This window comes from Erpetoichthys calabaricus, chromosome 15 (genome assembly GCF_900747795.2).
Source record: "Erpetoichthys calabaricus chromosome 15, fErpCal1.3, whole genome shotgun sequence".
NCBI classification, from domain to species: Eukaryota; Metazoa; Chordata; class Cladistia; order Polypteriformes; family Polypteridae; genus Erpetoichthys; species Erpetoichthys calabaricus.
Genome location: NC_041408.2, coordinates 103,108,761 through 103,128,491, shown reverse-complemented (window position 1 = coordinate 103,128,491; position 19,731 = coordinate 103,108,761). Strand labels below are relative to the sequence as shown.

The 19,731-nt window shown below is 41.7% G+C and overlaps 1 protein-coding gene across 1 annotated transcript in view; it reads left to right on the top strand.

Moving 5' to 3' along the window:
* The first annotated feature begins 13,585 nt into the window (after positions 1 to 13,585).
* stpg4 (sperm-tail PG-rich repeat containing 4) overlaps positions 13,586 to 19,731 on the top strand; it is an 84,991-nt gene continuing 78,845 nt past the window's right edge. Inside the window, exon 1 of the mRNA XM_028820313.2 lies at positions 13,586 to 13,750. Within this exon, the coding sequence (XP_028676146.1) occupies positions 13,703 to 13,750 (48 nt within the window). The 5' untranslated portion in view covers positions 13,586 to 13,702. The remainder of the gene's footprint in view (positions 13,751 to 19,731) is intronic.

Below are 19,731 nucleotides of genomic sequence, written 5' to 3'. Positions count from 1 at the left end.
TCGTTCTTTTCATATTTTGGCTAAGAGTGTAGTAGGGTGTTTTTATGAACAAAAAACCACTTTGGCAGAGTTGAGGTGGAAATGGCCTAAGCACCATATGGGTGCGGTTTCTGAATGCTTCAGTTCTGTGTTCTGTTTGGTCTTTCAGTCTCAAAACTACTTTGAGCATATGCTGAAATGACAGTCTGAAATATGTCAGTCGGTGTCCTAACACATATTGCATTGTTACTGCACTTGGTGTTTTCTCCAGTGATAGAATTGTGTCACTGTAACATTTTATGACCTGAAGGGTGTCGCAACACCGCTAACTCGGATCCAGCATCCTTGATTCCTATCCTGTGTCTGAATTGATTTAATATTGTCCTCTGCTATGGGTATTCCAGTTTTCTTCTACATCCCTAAAGATGTGCCATTTCAGTTGACACCTCAGTGGCCCTTATGTGAGACTGTCAACTTTTAAATCCTTAGTTATTTAAGGAACAGTGCTCCAACACCCCTGTTTCAGTAGTTTTTCGCAGCATTGTCATCCTGTAATTTGATAGGTCTTTCACATCACGATCAAGTGACTTTAGCCCACTCTTTGCATTCCTGCTTTAATTCAGATCATTGGTTGGTTTCAAATATGAACTGCCTGAGTTCAAGCAGGCACTTTGTTTAGGTGACTCAAACTTAACGTTCATTATAGACTTGCTTTTTAGGTCATTGTTATGATGTCTGTAACCTGAAGTGCAAGTCATGCAACTAGATATTCTTAATGTTCTGGTTAAGTGTGGAATTCATGGTTGTTTCAATAATGGCACCTTTTCCAGGTTAGAAGGCATCCAAGATCTTCACACCATCACAGTTCCACCCACGTTTTATTGCAAGTATAATGCCTTTAATGTTAGCTTTGCACCAGACATGGATGTCCTCCAAAGAGTTACACATTTATCTATTGTATAAAACATTCTTCCAGAAGGCTTGGGGATCATTCAGGCTTTTACATTGGTGTTAATTTTGGATAGCGGAGGTTTTGGCCTTGCTAATCTCCCATGAATTCTATTTATACTTTTCATTGAGTAATTAGTGCTGAGGGTAGGTGATGGCAGAGGATCCTGTTGTTCATTGGTTGTTCTACGGGGATCCTTCACATTTCTTGAGTAAGTTGTTGCTGGCTCCTTGGTCATTTTTTAGCAGGTTGGGAAGGTTCTTCACAGTTCCAGATGTTCCTCATTTGTAGATGATGGGCCAATGATATGATGAATTCTAGATTCAAAACAGGTCTGGCTGTGTTAGTCAACCTAGGCTAATGATATGATTAATGTTTTTCAACTATTAGGGTGAGAAACTAATGGGACAGTTACCTTTACACGTGGGCAGAAAGTGTTAGATAACTTTAAGTCGATTAGCAATTTAGAGATGACAATAATACTTTGTCTTGGAAGGATAAGAATCCCTTCAAAACAGCAAGACCTCAAGAGTATTTTTGTTCAAGAGAAGCCATTTGAGGTGGTGTGCTAGTGTAGTTTGTGTGCTCTGACAAGGGAGTTCTTCTGTTGACAGTGCCCGGTAAAGGCCTAGCACACGCTGCAGGGCTTATCTCACAGCTACCCTGAGCCTATTTGGGAATTCCCAGAGGAGATGGAAAAAGTTACTGGAAAAATAGTGGTGGCCTGGTCAGTGTAGCCGAGCATGTTTGTTTTATTTCCTCACCAAAAAAAAAAGACGAAGTGACCTTTTTAAAGTTGACTTAATTTCATTAAGTTGGCACCTTTTGTTTTAAAGCAAGGATGTTACTTATTTTAAAGTACACATTCTGTAATAATTGGTAGCTTTATTGTACACACTGTACTCATTGGTTTTCAGCTGTTGCGCACATACACAGTCTGCCTATTATGACTTAAGACAAAAAACAAACTTGCTTGGTTTTATTGGGGTGAGTTGGTGTTCCTATCGCATTACATGACTTTTTCAGTAATTCTAAAGCGTAGACTTCATTTAACTAATCTGAGTCGAAGGCAGTGACGGCATGCTCCCGTGACAGAAAGGGGTGACATTCTTGGTAACACAGTCCAATCAATCCAAGACTCTGCTTGATACCATCCAGCCATCCCTGCTAAGGAGTAAACACGGAGATGGGTAGGTAGATGAGCCTATGATGTTCTGGGTTGTCTGTTGTGCAGACCACAGTTTGGCAGACGCGAGGACTGTTTTTTTTTATTTGTTTGTGAGCAGCCCTGGAGCACCACAAGGAACAGTCCTGTCTTCACTCTGTATACATTTCATGCTAGAACTATAGCATGTCACGTCACTGTCTCAGATGACACTGCACTTGTGGGGTGTTTTCATAAGGGGGATGAGACTGTGTAGGTGCCAGATGGAGAAATTTGTTTCTTGGTGCAAAAGTATTGTCTGCAACTTAACATTAGCAAAACTATGGAACTGGAAGCTGACTTTCACCACAACAAAGAGCTGATGTGTCCGATCCCTCCTAAAGGAGCTCATGTAGAGGTGGTCCACTCCAAGTACTAATGACGGGTTGGACTGGTCGCCAAACGCAAAAGAACTATATAAGAAACGGCAGAGCAGGCTAGTTTTTTTTTACTTCGGAGACTGCATTCCTTTGATGTAATGCCATCCTTCACATCGTTATTATTCTGTGACGCTCTAGGCTAGGAGAGAGGCCCACTAAATCAACAAGCTAAGCAAAAGGCAAGCTTGGTTCTGGGACACACTCTGGCCCCCCTGGAGGTCATAGCAAAGGAGAGAATGAAAACAATACTGAGTGCCATTATGAACAAAGCTGCACATCCTCTCTCTGACACACACACTAACACTGAGGAGTTTCAGCCAACACATTATAAAGCAGGAGTGTGTCAAGAAACATTGCGGGGGCTCTTTATACCAAAGGCAGTGTTACTGTATGATGCCTCACTGTGAATGTGACATTCAAATTAGAAGTTTTCTTTTTGTTTAATTTTCTTGCCTTTTAGTTATGCTGGTGTGTGTGTGTATGAATATGTTTATGCATTTATTTCTTGAAAGTGCTTCTGTAAAAAGCCAAATTTTTCCCTGGGGACAAATAAAGTTCTATCTATCAACAATTAATGAATAAGAGTTGAGCATTTTTATGGAATGCAACCAAACAAAATTGTTTTAACAAAGCACAGCTGTTTACAAAGTCAAAATTTAGTTCATGTTAAAAATGTTTTAGGTTTAGTAATAATTTCTATTATTTGCTGAGGTGCAGTATTAGTTACACCCTCAAATTACAGTATGTCCCCACATCTTGTCTGCAGTTTATTTCCATCTTTAAGCAGCGCTGCCAGTACCTTAGCCCCGTATAACTGTGCACAGCTACTGCCCATTTGCTCTGAAATGGCGGACCATCGGTTGTGATGACTTGGGGTGGGCTTAGTGTACATAATGCAGCAGATTGATTCCACCCCATGGCCTTGCACCTTCCGTAGTTCCATTCAATTTAACTGGCAGGGTCAGCCCTGCCACTTGCATTCCACCTGGTATTCAGTGCTTAGCCCCTGAATATCGTTGCCCTAAAAAGTGCGCCAATCGTGGCTCAATTCATACGGAGTCTTTACCACTAGTGATGCTGGTGTTTTAGAGGCCGCCTAATTCTTGAAACCAAGAACTTGTGTCATTTTTTCTTGAGGGGTTACTGCAGTGCATCATTGTGAAATTTTCTTCGAACAATATTTACGTAATACCATAGCTGGTAAGCTTAAATGACATTGAAGGACATTAGCTGTCTGAATAGTAGATGGCAATCCTATCATGTGATTCCCCAGGCAAATCAATGAACAACATTGTTTCTACAAAATTCATGGCACGCACTTGGCATAGCATAACGGGCAAGTTTGAATAGCAGAACTGAAAAGGCCTGGGGCTTTCTATCCAAAATGTAAGTAGCAGGAGAACAGGATGTTGCAGACGACTTCGAACAAAGAGTATGCAGTGTATGAAACATAATTTATTATCATGAACAGATCTTAAATTGTAAGACATAATAAAAAATAGATGTATTATTTTCAATAACAGTGACTTCACGTGTTTGATTTATGTGGTACAGTTTTGGATTCTAAAAACATCAGTTTGGTGAAAGTTCTGTGCTAATTGACTGCATTTATAATAATGTATACAGTTGAGCATGCAAGTGTACAAATACTGTATAATTCTATATCCTATAATCCTATATATAAACCAAGGAGCTGGTGGTGGCTTTTAGGAGGCCCAGGCCCCTCATGGACCCCGTGATCATCAGAGGTGACTGTGCACAGAGGGTGCAGATCTATAAATTCCTGGGAGTGCAGCTGGATGATAAATTAGACTGGACTGCCAATACTGATGCTCTGTGTAAGAAAGGACAGAGCCGGTTATACTTCCTTAGAAGGCTGGCATCCTTCAACATCTGCAATAAGACACTGCAGATGTTCTATCAGATGGTTGTGGCGAGCACCCTCTTCTACGCGGTGGTGTGCTGGGGAGGCAGCAAAAAGAAGAGAGACGCCTCATGCCTGGACAAACTGGTGAGGAAGGCAGGCTCTATTGTAGGCATGGAGCTGGACAGTTTGACATCTGTGGCAGAGCAACGGGCGCTCAGCAGGCTCCTGTCAATCATGGAGAATCCACTGTATCCACTAAACAGTATCATCTCCAGACAGAGGAGCAGCTTCAGCAACAGACTGCTGTCACCGTCCTGCTCCACTGACAGACTGAGGAGATCGTTCCTCCCCCACACTATGCAAATCTTCAATTCCACCTGGGGGGGTAAACGTTAACATTATTCAAAGTTATTGACTGTCTGTATACCTGCATTGTTATCACTCTTTAATTTAATATTGTCTTTATCAGTCTGCTGCTGAAGTATGTAAATTTCCCCTTGGGATTAATAAAGTATCTATCTATCTATCTATCTATCTATCTATCTATCTATCTATCTATCTATCTATCTATCTATCTATCTATCTATTTTTTGGTGTTGAAAAAGCCATTGAAAGTGTAGGCCAAATTACACAGGAAGAGACTTACTGGGAAATTCAACTTCCTCTCCTGCTTTAACTATCAGAGTTGGTGAATGAAGCTGGTAGAGAACTCTTCTTAAAAACCGTGACTTGTTGTCATTTTTCACTTTGGAAAGGTACATCCCAAAGAATTAGCCCTTCAGACTGGAGAACAAGTGGCAGTTATATGGATAGGTCCATAGAATAGGCTGTGATGTGCATCTCTCTGAATCCCCAGTTTTACAGAATGTCCTCTTAAAGCCATGCAGTGTGAACAATGGCATTGTCATGAAGCAGAAACAGGATAGTGGGCAGTTTTCCTTCCTACTGCCCACCATCCTGTTTTCTGTTTCTGTTTCCCTGTTTGACAACCAAACTCCAAGGAGATGGAAAGTATAAAAATGTCATTAATTAAAAACTGATGTGAAATTCGATTTCTCAGGAGAGACCCAAAGGCGGTTAAACGTTAGGTTTTAGAATCGAAAGCAGCAAAGGAGAATTTCACTGCCTGGGCCCATTATTGCCCCAGTTTGGGCCTGTGGTGATACCCCATTATCAGTGCTTGGGGGATTCTGAAACTTTTGCATTTTTCTTCCACAGCAAACATTTTTGAAGTGACATCCATAATGTAGCATACATCTCTTTGACTTATCTTGCTTTAAACAATGAATTAAATGATGACATTACATTTCCAAAAATTGTTCTTAAATGTCTCTCTCTTCTTTCATGGGCTTCTTAGAAGGTGGTACAAAGCAGGGTCTTTTATTTTTGGTCTTCATGACAGGAGGCAAGAAATAGCTAGCATGCTGTCTGTCTAACAGAAGTGGTTTGTTCCACAGGTAATAAGCCCAAGTTGGGTATTTCAGAATATAAACAGCTGTAAACATAACAGAAATAGGAATTACTGAAATAATTGTGATGCCCGCTGCAGCCATGGGAAGGAGCAAAGAAGTCAGGTATGTAAAATAGGCTTTGGTGTTCCATGGGCTTTTCATGGGAAGTGTGAGGGCAATATGTTGTCTGGAGAAACATGCTCTGTATAAGCAAAGTTCTCTGTCCATAAAATGCTCTAAAAACAAGTGACAGTAATAATAATATTGACATGGGTTTCATTTGGAGATCCATTGATGGTTAAACTGAGCTGCTGAGTTGGGTACCTACATACTTAACTGTGGAAACCAGATGTACTCCCGACATGTCCGGGGTTGGTTCCTTCCTTGATGGTGAAATTAAGCCCCAGATCCCCACGACCCTTTTCTACATGAAGGGGTCAGGTCAGGTTGGGGAGCATGTACTGGTAAAGCGCATTGCAGCACCCAGGGAACCTTCCAAGCAGACACGCGGTCCAGTCCCACCCTCTGGAAATGAACATCTATCTGCTGCAGCCAAGTGTTATGTGGGCGTCCCCTTGGCCTGGTCCAGCTGCTCAGGGTCCTCAGTAATAAGGATCTTGCGATCCACATCACCTTTGTGGAATCACGCCACATGTCCGTAGTCCCGTAACTGACGCTCTCTCACGTGCCTCATTCAGGACTCTATTAGCCACATCTCATTCGACACAAAGTCAAACCAACAATACCCAAGGATTTTCCGGAGAGACACAGTACCAAAGGAGTCCAGTCTTCGCCTCAGGTCACTGAATAGCACCCATGTCTCGCAGCCATATAGCAAACAGGAAGCACCAGGACTCTAAAGACTTGGACCTTTGTCCTTTTGCATAGATATCAGGAGCACCACACAACCCTTTCCAGCGACCTCATGACCCCCCATGCCCTCCCAATCCGTCTACTGACTTCATAGGAAGAGTCACCAGAGATATGAATGTCACTGCCGAGGTAAGTAAACCTCTCAACAAGGTCGACACTCTCTCTACAGACAGACACACTGCTGATGGCTGTGCCCAAGCGGTCATTAAAGGCCTGGATCTTGGTTTTTATTCAGGACACTCACAAGCCCAGACACTCAAGACTCTTCACAGTCTCTCAAGAGCCCTGATCAGAGCCCCCATTGACTCCGCGAAGAACACAGCATCCTCAGCAAAGTCAAGATCTGTGACTCTTTCTTCACCAACAGATGCCCCACAACCACTGGACCCCAAATCCCTGCCCAACACCCAGTCCATGCAAGCATTGAAGAGAGTAGGAACAGAACACACCCCTGACGAACCCCAGAATCAACTGGGAAAAAACGCAGAGTTTTCTCATATTACTCACAGTACCAGTGTACAGGCCAGCTATGGCATCAAGCAACTTGAGGGGGATCCCACAAAGTCTCAGGATGTTCCACAGGGCTGCTCGATCAACTGAGTCGAACCCTGAAGGGGATTCAGAAAGTAAACAAATGAAATAATAATAAAGGTTAATGTGAAAAGAAAACGATGGTTTAAAAAAATGGATACATGGTTAAACAAAGGAGTGTTGGTCACGTAATGCTAATTCAGAATGACTTTATTAACGCAGTGATGTTTCAACAGATTGCACTTTGTTTACATGCGTGTGTGATAAACCTTTAACATATTATAAAACACTAGCCAACCCGCGGCGTAGCATATGCCGCATAATCACGCCGCTCTTTTAATGAGTTTTAAGCACAGGGAAAAAAATGAACATTCGAAAAATCCGTAATTTAATAAACCACCAAGAAAAGTAACATTGCAACAATGCACTCTACGAACCAACATACAATTGTCCGTGACTGAAACCTGGAGGACCGCCGTCACGCCTCCACCTCCCAGAGCGAGGGACGGGGCTGGACGGCGTTCGGGCGCGGAGGGCGGAACAGGGGGAGAGGGGAAGAACGCCCATTCCGCCCCCTCCGTCCCGGCCCCCCCCCACCATTCATTGTTCTTTGTGGTTCCGGCTGCTTTTCTATATATAATCCACCAAGTCACCCGACCATAGTAGTAGTGGGGGGGGGTCGGGTGTACAAAGGGCAGGGACGTAATCAGTGCGAGCGTATGACCCGCACTTACTGGGAATTTCTCGTTTGTGTGGAACAATTCCATCACGAGTGGGGTTCAACGGCTTACCCACGCCTGTCGGCGCCGGGTAGACACACATTGATCCATTCAGTGTAGCACGTGTGCAGTACCGGACATCCACGGGCATCACAGACCTGTTAATGCTCAATCTCACGTGGCTGAAAGCCACTTGTCCCTCTAAGAAGTTGGACTAACTATTTAGCAGTAGGGAGTCTCGTTCGTTTTCAGAATTAACCAGACAAATTGCTCCACCAACTAAGAACGGCCATGCAACACCACCCACAGAATCGAGAAAGAGCTATCAATCTGTCAATCCTCTCCGTGTCCGGGCCAGGTGAGGTTTCCCGTGTTGAGTCAAATTAAGCGAAATTTGTGTGTGGTGAGTTGTTGCGTCCGGGCACATGAGCAGGCACTTTGAATGCCTTGAGAGAGTGGGTGGACGTGTGCCGGGGAATAATGAGTATCTATATATCTTCTTAGATATAGAAAGCGTCTGATGCTGTGTTAGAGTTGGTGGGCGAGGCTTTGTAAGTTGACGGACGTGGTTATTTCTTGTGTATCCCATGGTTGTCTTCCGGCAGTGTGAATACCTTGAGAGACAGGGTGGCGGTGTTTGGTGAGTTAAAAGCTGCGATGGTTTTACACTCCAGTACATTGCGGTGAATGCTGGTAACAGTCAGGCTATAGGCGTTCTCGTCCCATGCTCTTAGAGTTGGTGGGCGTGGCTCTGTAAGTTGTCGTCGTATCCCATGGTTTTAGAGTTGGTCGGCGGGTCTCTGTGATTTTGCGGACGTGGCTATGTCGTGCGTATCCCATGGTTGTCTTGCTTGCGTATCCCATGGTTGTTGTTGCTTGCCCTGTCGGCTTAGTGAATTTTATATATAGATGTTGATGAGGCAGCCCATCAACTGGGAAATGGGAAAAAAAGCCAGTGAATGAGACAGCTGTTTTTTGTGCTCTATCACCTTGGAATGATTCTCTGTATAATAATTGTTAAATGTTATAAAATATGTATGTGATAATTTCGAATCTTTCCTAATTCTTAAAATGACTGAATGGAAATGGAAGATTCTCAAATCCTCACAAAGTGGTTTAAAACCACAACAATTTGTAAATGTTATAGTCATGGCCATCTACTGCCTCAGATACAACCCTGACAAGCTTTAAAAATAAGGAACTTAACCCCCAACTGAAGGGGAACCAGAAACTTGTCAACTCTCCATCTTCTTACCAGTCCTGTGTCTTTGAGGATGAAAGCTTACTACGTGACATTGACCAGCAAGTACAGATCTCATATTCTGTGCTTTAATTAGTTTTGTGTTTATAGATTTTAAAGGCAGTGTAGTATGTGAATTATGTGAATGTACTTCAAACTGGGAACTGTCAGAGAAAATATTCTGTAAACAGAGAATAGTCTTACGCCATTGTTACAGATTAAACCAAGAAGGGTGTCCATTTGTTACTCCTGCCAAGTGGAGCCGTGAACAGAAAGACCGATTAGAGCAACTATTTAGGTTCATTTACATAACATTTTAAACATTTTAATTTCCACCACTCAGTCCAAAGATAAATGCCACATTCTGGTAACATCACTATGCCATCAATTATTATCTAAAATCCCAAGTTATTATTAAACGTCTATGACACACACATTTATCTCTAAATAGATGTTTCTTATTTACAAACTTTTAAAAAATTAAAATATCTGCAATTGTAATTATTTTCTTGTTGAGCTGGGGTTGAGTTTGGAAACCGAATAATCATGCGTATAGATTTTTTGAAATTAATAGAATAACTAAAGCAAACAATATGTTGGATTTGTCATTGTCACTTTCTGACAATCATGAGGCCATTGGGCAGTGCAAGCACTTTAAATGTTAGCGATGTAAGCAATTAATTATCCATCCAGTCAGCCACCCATCCTTCCACCTTATAAACCAGCCTAGTCCTGGTCAGGGAGTGCTGGAGCCTCTCCCAGGGGGCATCTTCTTCAGGACAAAGCACTAACCGTATACATTCCCAACTCTTAAGAGATGTAAAGGCCATTAATAAGAAATATAAGAAATTTGACAAATGAGAGAAGATCATTCAGTCTATCAGACTCGCTTGTTTAGCTAATAGTTCAGATGGCCCGATATCTCATCTAGATACTTCTTAAAGGTTATCGGGGTTTCTGCTTCAACTTCATGTCTCGGTAGTTTGTTCCTGAGTCCCACAACTCTTTGCGTAGAGATGTGCTCCCTGACTTCAGTTTTAAATGCACTTCCTCTTTATTTCCCTTGTCCTCGAGTATGTGATTCACCATGAATTTGAAAGAATTTTTCTGGATCTACTTTATCAATGTCTCTCGGGATTTGAAATACCTGCATTAGGTCCCCACGCAGTTTTCTCTGATATCAATGTCTTTGAGGATTTTAAAAACCTGCATTAGGTCCCCACAGTCTCCTCTGCTTGAGACTGAACAGGTTTAATTATCTGAGTCTGTCATAGTAGGGATGCCCTTAAGTCCTGGGATGCATTTGGTTGCTCTCCTCTGCATAGCTTCAAGTGCTGCTATGTCTGCCTTGTACCATGTTAACCAAAACAGCACACAATACCCCCAGACGCAATCTCTTTAGTGCATTATATAGTTTGAGCATCCCGTCCCTTGACTTAAATTCAACAATTTTTTATGATATAACCTAACATTTTATTGGCCTTTTTTAACAGCTTCTGTGAACTGCTTAGTAGATTGAGAATGCTGTGTTAACATACGAGGGCAATCCCAAAAGTAAGGTCTCCTATTTTTTTAGAAATACAAACAACTGTTTATTTTCTATAATGTTTACATCATTTTAAAGGTTAAAGACTTATTTATTTTTCTACATAATTGCCATTTCGGTTGATGCATTTTTGTAGACGCTGTGGTAGTTTTAGAATGCCCATGTCATACCAGCTCGCCGCCATGTCCTTCAGGAAGCGTTGAACCTCATCTTTCACCTCTTCATCGGAGCAGAATCACCTTCCGGACAAATGTTCTTTCAACTTAGGGAACAGGTGGTAGTCACTGGGTGCCAAGTCCAGACTATAGGGTGGGTGGGTGATGAAGTTCCAACCGCCGATCTTTACACATGCTTTCCTCAACCTTCGCGACTGTCTCGTCAGAAATTGACGGTCTTCGCACTTGGCGGTAGCGTTCAATGGGAGCTCCATTTTCAAGGGCTGCCAAGCCAAGACTGAGCATCCCAGCGAAGCCGCACATGCTTGTTTGGGAGTGGAGGAAGCACCAATCACAACAGTGTGGCCAACAACCATACGAGCAGTTTCTCTACGTCCCCACCGCTTTGGAGGCCTTACTTTTGGGATTGCCCTCGTATAACCCTAAATCCTTTTCAGAGGTTGCTTCCTATAGCTCAGTGTCTCCCATCTTGTATTTATAATTGAGGTTCCTTTTGCCCACTCGTAGCACTTTGCACTTTTCTGCATTAAACTTCATTTTCACCCAGTTCTGAAGCTTGTCCAGGTCACTTTGAATTCTTTTGCTGCCTCCTCGGTGTCTGCCAACCCTCCAATATTAGTGTTGTCTGCTAATTTCACAGGTTTATTAACTAACAAGAAAAGCTTTAAACTTAAAACAAAACTCTGTTACTCGTATTCAGGGTTGCCTGGTATTTCAGTCAAAAACTCCCCAACAGCAAACTAGTTTCCCCCATTCTGAAAATTTTCTCCTCATTAAGCTCCTTGAGCATGGGAGAGGCACTATAAAAATAAAATGCAATATTATTACTCTGAAAATTAAACCTCTTGTTTAGTAATTTACACTTAATACAGGTTGTTAAAAAAAAACACTGATCTATTATAAAGCATGGTTTTCTCAGTTATGTTGCCTACCTATGTAACTAACCAGCTCAGGATACAAATGTTTTTTTTTTGTTCTTTATTTCACCTTATACAATTTCTTGTATTAGGAATTTGTTAGTTTTCGCATACCCCTTGGGGTCAGCCATTGTACAGCGCCCCTGGAGCAATTACAGGTTAAGGGCCTTGCTCAAGGGCCCAGCAGAGTAGGATCTCTTTTGGCAGTGACGGGGATTTGAACCGGCAACCTTTGGGATACCAGTGCAGATCCTTAGCCTCAGAGCCACCACTCCACCCCAAATGTTCTAAAATAACAAAACTTTAAAATCATTTCCAACTTTGATGTGCATTATTTTATGCCATCTGCAAAAGAAGGGCATGTTTCTACACTACATGGAGAATATTTTACAAACAACGAGCACCTTTTATGATCCAAAACAGGTTAAAACACCTCACTTGATGAGCATCCATGCTAATGCAAAAATAAAGGCATGTACTCTTTAATGATGTTAAATTTAATTAACTCACTGCATAGAAACTCATAGGATGCAGTCCAAAGACATACGGGTTAGGTGCATTGGTGTTGCTAAATTGGTCCTAGTGTGTGTGTGTGTGTGCGTGTGTGTGTGTGTGTGTGTTTACCTTGAAGTGGACTGGCAGCCTGTCCAGTAACTGGTCCTGCCTTGTGACCAAAGCTTGCTCAGATAGGCTCCAGCTTCCCTGCAACCCTGCCCTGCATAAGCTGTTTAGGATGATGGATAGATAATTGGAGAAAGCACTCTAAATATCTAAAGGCAGTGTCCTGTGCCCTGATAGGAACAGAGAGCTTCATTTTAAAACTGAATAACTCAAGTTAGTGTTTACCCCAAAATATAATATGCAATCACGAAAAAATTTAGAAATTAAATGTAATTATTTAAATAACTTACTCTGCCTAAACAAATCTTTTGTCCTGTACACCATTTAATGCTGAGTCTCTGCCTGTACCTCGATGCTTTCGGGGTTGGCAATGCGAATGTTACACTGAAATATACTGAAAAAGATTTGATTCTAATCTTGTGAGTCTAAGACGACAACTACACAGCACTCTCCAAGCTAACACCAGTCCTAGATTTGCTTTAGTGCTTAGCTGGAAATCTAAATTTAAATCTTTATTTCAATTTGGGATTAATAAATAATAAATCTATCTATCTATCTATCTATCTATCTATCTATCTATCTATCTATCTATCTATCTATCTATCTATCTATCTATCTATCTATCTATCTATCTATCTAAACATTCTTTATAAAGTTAGAAAAATTAACAAGAGACGAACAGACGGGGGCGGGACAAGAATGCTAGTGTCCGACAGCCATCAATCCCATTCCACTCTGAACCCTAGCCAATTATACACGAGCCTCGAGATGAGTGGGCGGAGCAATGACAAATATGCGGTTGCAAAGTTCAGTATGCTGCTGATTGCTGACTTTGCTTTCATCGATCATTTGGGTGGTGGGGGAAAAGTGGAAGGTATGAAATCCTATTCCCATAGGAAGGGAATTTAACTGAAAAAAATCCCCTTATTCTGAAAAATCCTTTCATGTTTTATTTTTGTCCCCCTATAATTCTCCCCATTAAACTCATCCCCCTGAAATGGTTCTGATTTCCCCACGAATTTAGGAGGGGGAATTCCTCCTCACTTGGAAACCCTACAATCGTATTGGAGGACAGGAATGTCTGGGCACAATCGGTTACGCTCTTCCCGTTATATTCGCGTCCAATCATAAAGTCCATTTCTGGCGCGCAGTTTCTATGGTGACACAAGTCGCGCCACTGTGCGCCCCGCGCTTTTATAATGTTTCAAATTGCCTAGCAACTTCTTGCGGTTAGAAGCGCTAAGAAGACATGGCCGGCGCACCCAGATCGAAGGCCACGGATGGGGCTGAGAGGAAGGTAAGGAACAACTGGCGTCTCAAAGCAAACAAACGCAATAAACGCGTAGAGTGCCGCCTGTGTGCGAATAGAGCCGGCCCGACAACGCGCCTGTCCGTGAGGAGGGGGTGCGTTACTTCATGTTGTAAACGCCACCTTAATGTAAAGACATTCATTCGCCACCTGTCACAGTGATGCGCCGATGAGCAAATACATTTACATTTACCAATAGATATGTAATCATGTAGTGACTATGTAAGATGTGTATCGCCAGCACTCATATATACCTGGTCTGGAGCTGAATCCTGCCTCGCGTTTGATGTTGCCATGATAGGCTGCAGCTCCTGACTGAACAGGATTAGTAGGGCTTGAAAATGTTATGTTATTCTGCTTGGTGCTGCTCGCTGTGCGACTTGGAATGCGTATTTTGTAGTGCTTAAATTCTAACTCCACGTTCTGAGATAATACTTTTGTCTTGCAGCATATTTAATGACTGCTTTCTAAAGCACCTCGGTACTGTAAAAGTCTACACAGATATGTTAAAATTCAAACTTTCAGTCATTCTTGCCAGTCCATCATAGGGCACGCTGTACATACCCACTTACTACTGCAGCCATTATGCTTATTTTACAACAGCTGATTGGGATTAGGTCACTTAAAAATGAGAAAACTGCACATGTGAAACTGCTATATCAGAAATGAATCTATGTGCTTCTTATATTAACAACCTAACAGAATTTTTAATATTCAAATTTGCAGAGGTATTTGAGCTAATTAACTCTCAGGGTGGGGTTATGAAGCCAAGGTTTGGTCCTTACAAATCCATCTTTACATTGCTTTAAGAAGAATCAAAAATGAACTCCCCAAAGTTCTCATTTTCAGTTGTATGCTGTACTTTTTATTGGATTATTGTTTTAATCATTCACTTCACACTGATCAGAGGTTTGGGAACATGCGCATTGGTGCACCCACCACATAACGAACCACCTGGATTTGGACCCGAGTGCAGCCGCACCAAACTGGAACAGTGTGAAGTTGTTTACAGTGGCTGGAGTGCTAATCCTGCCACCAACCCCCAAGTTTTCCCTGCAAGTTGGAGGATCTGCTTGCACGGCTGTATGCAGGTTAACGTCATACCCAGGACAGAGCAATTGCAGGTTAAGGGCCAAACAGAGTCGAGTCACTTCTGGTGTTTACTGGATTCAAACCAGCAACCTTTCTGATTGCTGGATCAGTCACACCAATAAAAGCCCTAACAGGTGAAGCGAATAACATTGATTATCTTGTTACAATGGCACCTGTCAAGGGGTGGGATATATTGGGAAGCAAGTGAACAGTCAGTGTGTTGGAAGCAGGAAAAATAGGCAAGCGTTGGGGTCTGAACAACTTTGACAAGAGCCAGATTGTGATGGTTAGATGACTGGGTCTCCAAAATGACAGGTCGTGTGGGGTGCTCCAGTCTATACAGTGGTTATTGCCTACTAAAAGTGGTCAAGGAAGGACAACAGGTGAACTGTCAACAGGTTTCTGGGTGCCCAAGGCTCATTGGTGCATATGGTAAGAGAAGGCTTATCACCACACAAGAGCTACCATAGCACAATCTTCTGAAAATGTAATGCTGGCCATGAAAGGGGTCAGAGCCCACAGTGCATCACAGCTTGCTGACCAGGCATAGTGCCCATGCTGACCCTTGTCCACTGCTGAAAGAGCCTGCGATATGCTTGTGAGCATCAAAACTGCACCATGGAGCAATGAAAGAAGGTTACCTGGCCTGACGAATCACATTTTCTTTTAGATCATGTGGACAGTGAGATGGTGCACATGTGTTGTCTAGGCGGGGATGAGATGGAAGCAGGATGCACTATGGGAAGAAGGCAAGCCAGCTGAGGCAGTGTGATGCTCTGGGCAATGTTCTGCTGGGAAGCCTTGCATCCTGGCATTAATGTGGATTTTACTTTGACACGTACCACCTACCTAAAGATTGTTGCTAACCATGTATCCCCTCTTCATGGCAACGGTATTCCCTAATGGCAGTGGCCACTTTCAGCAGTATAATGTGCCCTGTCACATTGCACAAATTGTTCAGAATGGTTTCAGGAACAGGACGGCACGGTGGTAGCTCTGCTGCCTCGCAGTTAGGAGACCCGGGTTCGCTTCCCTGGTCCTCCCTATGTGGAGTTTGCATGTTCTCCCCGGTTTCCTCTGGGAACTCTGGTTTCCTCCCAAAGACATGCAGGTTAGGTGGATTGATGATTCTAAATTGGCCCTAGTTTGTGTGTGTCCTGCGGTGGGTTGGCACCCTGCCCGGGATTGGTTCCTGCCTTGTGCCCTGTGTTGGCTGGGATTGGCTCCAGCATACTCCCGTGACCCTGTGTTCGGATTCAGCATGTTGGAAAATGGATGGATAGATGGTTTCAGGAACATGGCAAAGCAGTTCACACTGTTGGCTTGGCCTCCAGATACCCCAGATATCAATCCAAACAAGCATCTGGTCATTTTTCCTAGTACAAACCAAACAACTCCCAAGTCTTTCTTTCTTTCTTTCTTTCTTTCTTTCTTTCTTTCTTTCTTTCTTTCTTTCTTTCTTTCTTTCTTTCTTTCTTTCTTTCTTTCTTTCTTTCTTTCTTTCTTTCTTTCTTTCTTTCTTTCAACACACATCAAGTTATGCCACATGGCTGAGGCTACTAAGTTATTAATAATCAAGACCCTTTAACTGTATGAGATAAAAGCCGTTGCCAACCCTTCAAGTGACTCTTCACTTTGTCCAGCACTCCTTCCCAGTTCTTTTCCTCCAAAACCTCATCTCCAAGATATTTCAGGCCTCTTTCTGGTTCTCTTTCTGCCACAGTTTGAGCCTCATGTTGACTGGAGCTCTGCCAGTGTCCTTCGTGCTCTAGAATACCTAGTCCTGGACCTCAAAGTCACACAGTCTGTAAGAGTCCAATCATTACTAATCAGTTCTTGAATAATTCAGGTCCACCATCGAATAGATGTGGAAAAGTGATGCTGGTACAGAACTGAGAAGATAGCGGAGGTGTTGAGATTACACTCACTGAGGCAGGCTAATTAACTACTGCAGAAGATCCATACCAACCTACCAGCTGAAGTAATACCTCTTATTGGAGACTTCCTCACTGTCCAATGAAGACATTCCTGATGTAGATTTAGACCTCTTTTAAAAGTTGTTAATTCTATTTTTAGTATTTTTAATTTGCCTTTTAAGGATTGTCTATTTATTTATGGTTATAAGAATAATCAGGAGGAATGTCAAATTGAGAATTTCTTCATTGGACAGACCAAGCCTGGCTGTTTATAAGTCAAGAGAAAGAAAGTGAATTCAAATAGGCAATGTGACATGATAAGAATATTTCAGGGACTTGTGAAAGCCAGAGGGTACTTCGAATACAAATTCCACAAAATGACGCCAAATGTAAATTCTTCTGAGGACAGATGGCATGTTCATAAGGCAATTTGTAGAGATGAGGATAATGAGTTGATTTTTCTTATTTGAAACTAGGGGGCTCTGCCCCCTGCTCGCTTCGCTCGCCAACCCCCAGGTTTGGTTTACCAGATATACGTACAATTTAAAGAGATTGTTAGTTTCATGGGAAGTGTTACGTATGCATTAGTTTCACTTTTACCTTGAAACTTTTGTAGAAACAATACTTGTCCTTTATTTCCGGCCCTGGGTGTGGTTAACTCTCTTTCTTGCAGGACGTGTAGCCCTGCTTGCATTGTGAAGGGGGGGCGGCTGAACGCACGCTAAGGAGAAGCGGTTGGATCATCTGCTGGCTTGCTGCTGCTGCTGGCGAGCTGCGTGTTCTGCTTGTCGCTTGTCGTTGTTTTAAGAGCTGGGAGCACATGATGTCCGCCTGCCAAAAGCATTCCAACAACTGCTTGGTTAGATGCCCGTGAACTTGTTTTAAATGTTGTCTCACTGCCTTGTCTCGCGGGACATCAAATTGTCTTCTGAGAAGATCACGTCTCGTCTCCCTAGTCTCCCTCCCAAGATATGAATTAGATATTGCTTTCTTTTTTGGGTGAGTTGGGTTTTTTTTTGTACATTTTACTTACGATAATGTAAATGATTTGTTGATTATTGATTAATAAAGTTCAATTCAAAACTCATAAAACTTTCTTTCTTTCTTTCTTTCTTTCTTTCTTTCTTTCTTTCTTTCTTTCTTTCTTTGTCGGGACGGCCAAGACTGGATGGTTTTTGATCGACTGATAATTTAACCTTCTTAGAAGCTGTGCAATTTAACACAAAGTTACATCCTCATGTTTTCTTAGCTAGCACAGTTTTATCCTTGACAAAATATAAACTGTGGTATCTGAAAAAGTGCAAAAATGCATACTGTATTTGTAAAGCATTAGAGATTATGTTTGATTCCACATCAAGTAAAATTTGTCTGTTGATGTTTGACTCAAAATTGAGGCTAATCAGTATTTCAGAGGGCGAAAAATGTTGTATTTATGCATCTGCCACATTGGTCAGACATAGAAAGGGATGCATGCACTTTCTAATTCAATTAAAATAATTCTGAATAGGTTCAGAGCTTCGAAACACTTCAGCTTAATATCTATAATAAATCATTGAATTAAACAGGAACAAAAATTAAACTTATAATTTAAAAAATATCATTTTATAAATCCACAGTTCTGTTACTGAATAATTAAATAGTAAGTGGTGGGTGCGGCAGTGCGCTATATCAGTGCATGCTCTCAACCGCTCCCTGTTTCTCTCTCGCTCATTAGTATAGGTTAAGAATTAAGTATTCAATATCTCTTGGATGAGTAATTTAATGTGTCTGAATAGGTTTAGACTCCTTTGTTGAATGTGAGTGTGTGACAGATGTATCATAAAATGACTGTTTCAGTGGTGTGCAGCTGGGCAAGCATTGCATGGCTATATTATTAAGCAATTATCACTAGACAATGTCAATATCTGTTATAGAGATTTATCATTAAAATAGATAGTGCTGATCTGTGCCACTAACGGAGCATTGTTGGACTTTGTAAATTCAGTTTAATTGAATCCAATTTATTCTTAAGTATTGCCCTTTGTAAAAGACAGACACAGAGAGCAGACGCTGCGTCACATACTGTATGCTGTAGAAAACAGAAAAGAACTTAGCAATGGAACACTTCTATAGGCACCTACTGTACTGTGCATATATTTAAACAGGCAGTGACAAAGAAATCTATTCTCTATGGCTCAATTGCTTACAGAACAAGAATTTAAACAAACTTCTAGTAAATGTAATCGAATTTATGGCAGTACAAGTACAGATGCTTATTAAAAAAAGCTAGCAATGTTCCTGGAGAAAACGAACCTCCAGGTCCAGTTTTCTTCGAAATAAGCAATGTCAAAGCTTGCACTTGCAAAAAGCAATTCAAGACTTGGTTAGTTTCTCCTTAGGTGGATATCACATCACTTCAAGTGCACTATGGCTGCAAAATCCATTTCAAGTTCAGGTTTGTTTTTGTAAATAGTGTACGTATACATATACGTTGAGAGTTCAGATAAAAACTTTATAGTTTAGTAACGTTGGGTTTGAAAGTTATTTCCAAATTCCTACAAGTGTTAACTACCACCTTGAAGGGTGTTAATATGAAATGTTCAGGTGGGAAACTTGAACTTTGCATCTCTCAAATAGCATGCCAATGCAGCAAACGTGTGACTGACGTAGCCCACCTGGCTGCCCTTTCAGATATCTACACTATTATTTGAAACATGCTGGAAAATATGATTGTCTGATAATGTTTTGCCCAAATTGATTCCAAGGATTATCTATCACCAATGTCTTGTTCGATGACCAAGAGAAGCAGCTTGGTCAATTCTTTCAGCAGCTTTCCAGGGAGAGACAGAGAATGGGACAGTATTAATAACAGATTATAATGCTATTAAAATGCTGTATTTAAAGAAAATAAGTGAATGGTTTTGCTGTAGGAACATCTTATTTTTATATATTTATTTTATTGCTCTTATTTGAAGCAAATAA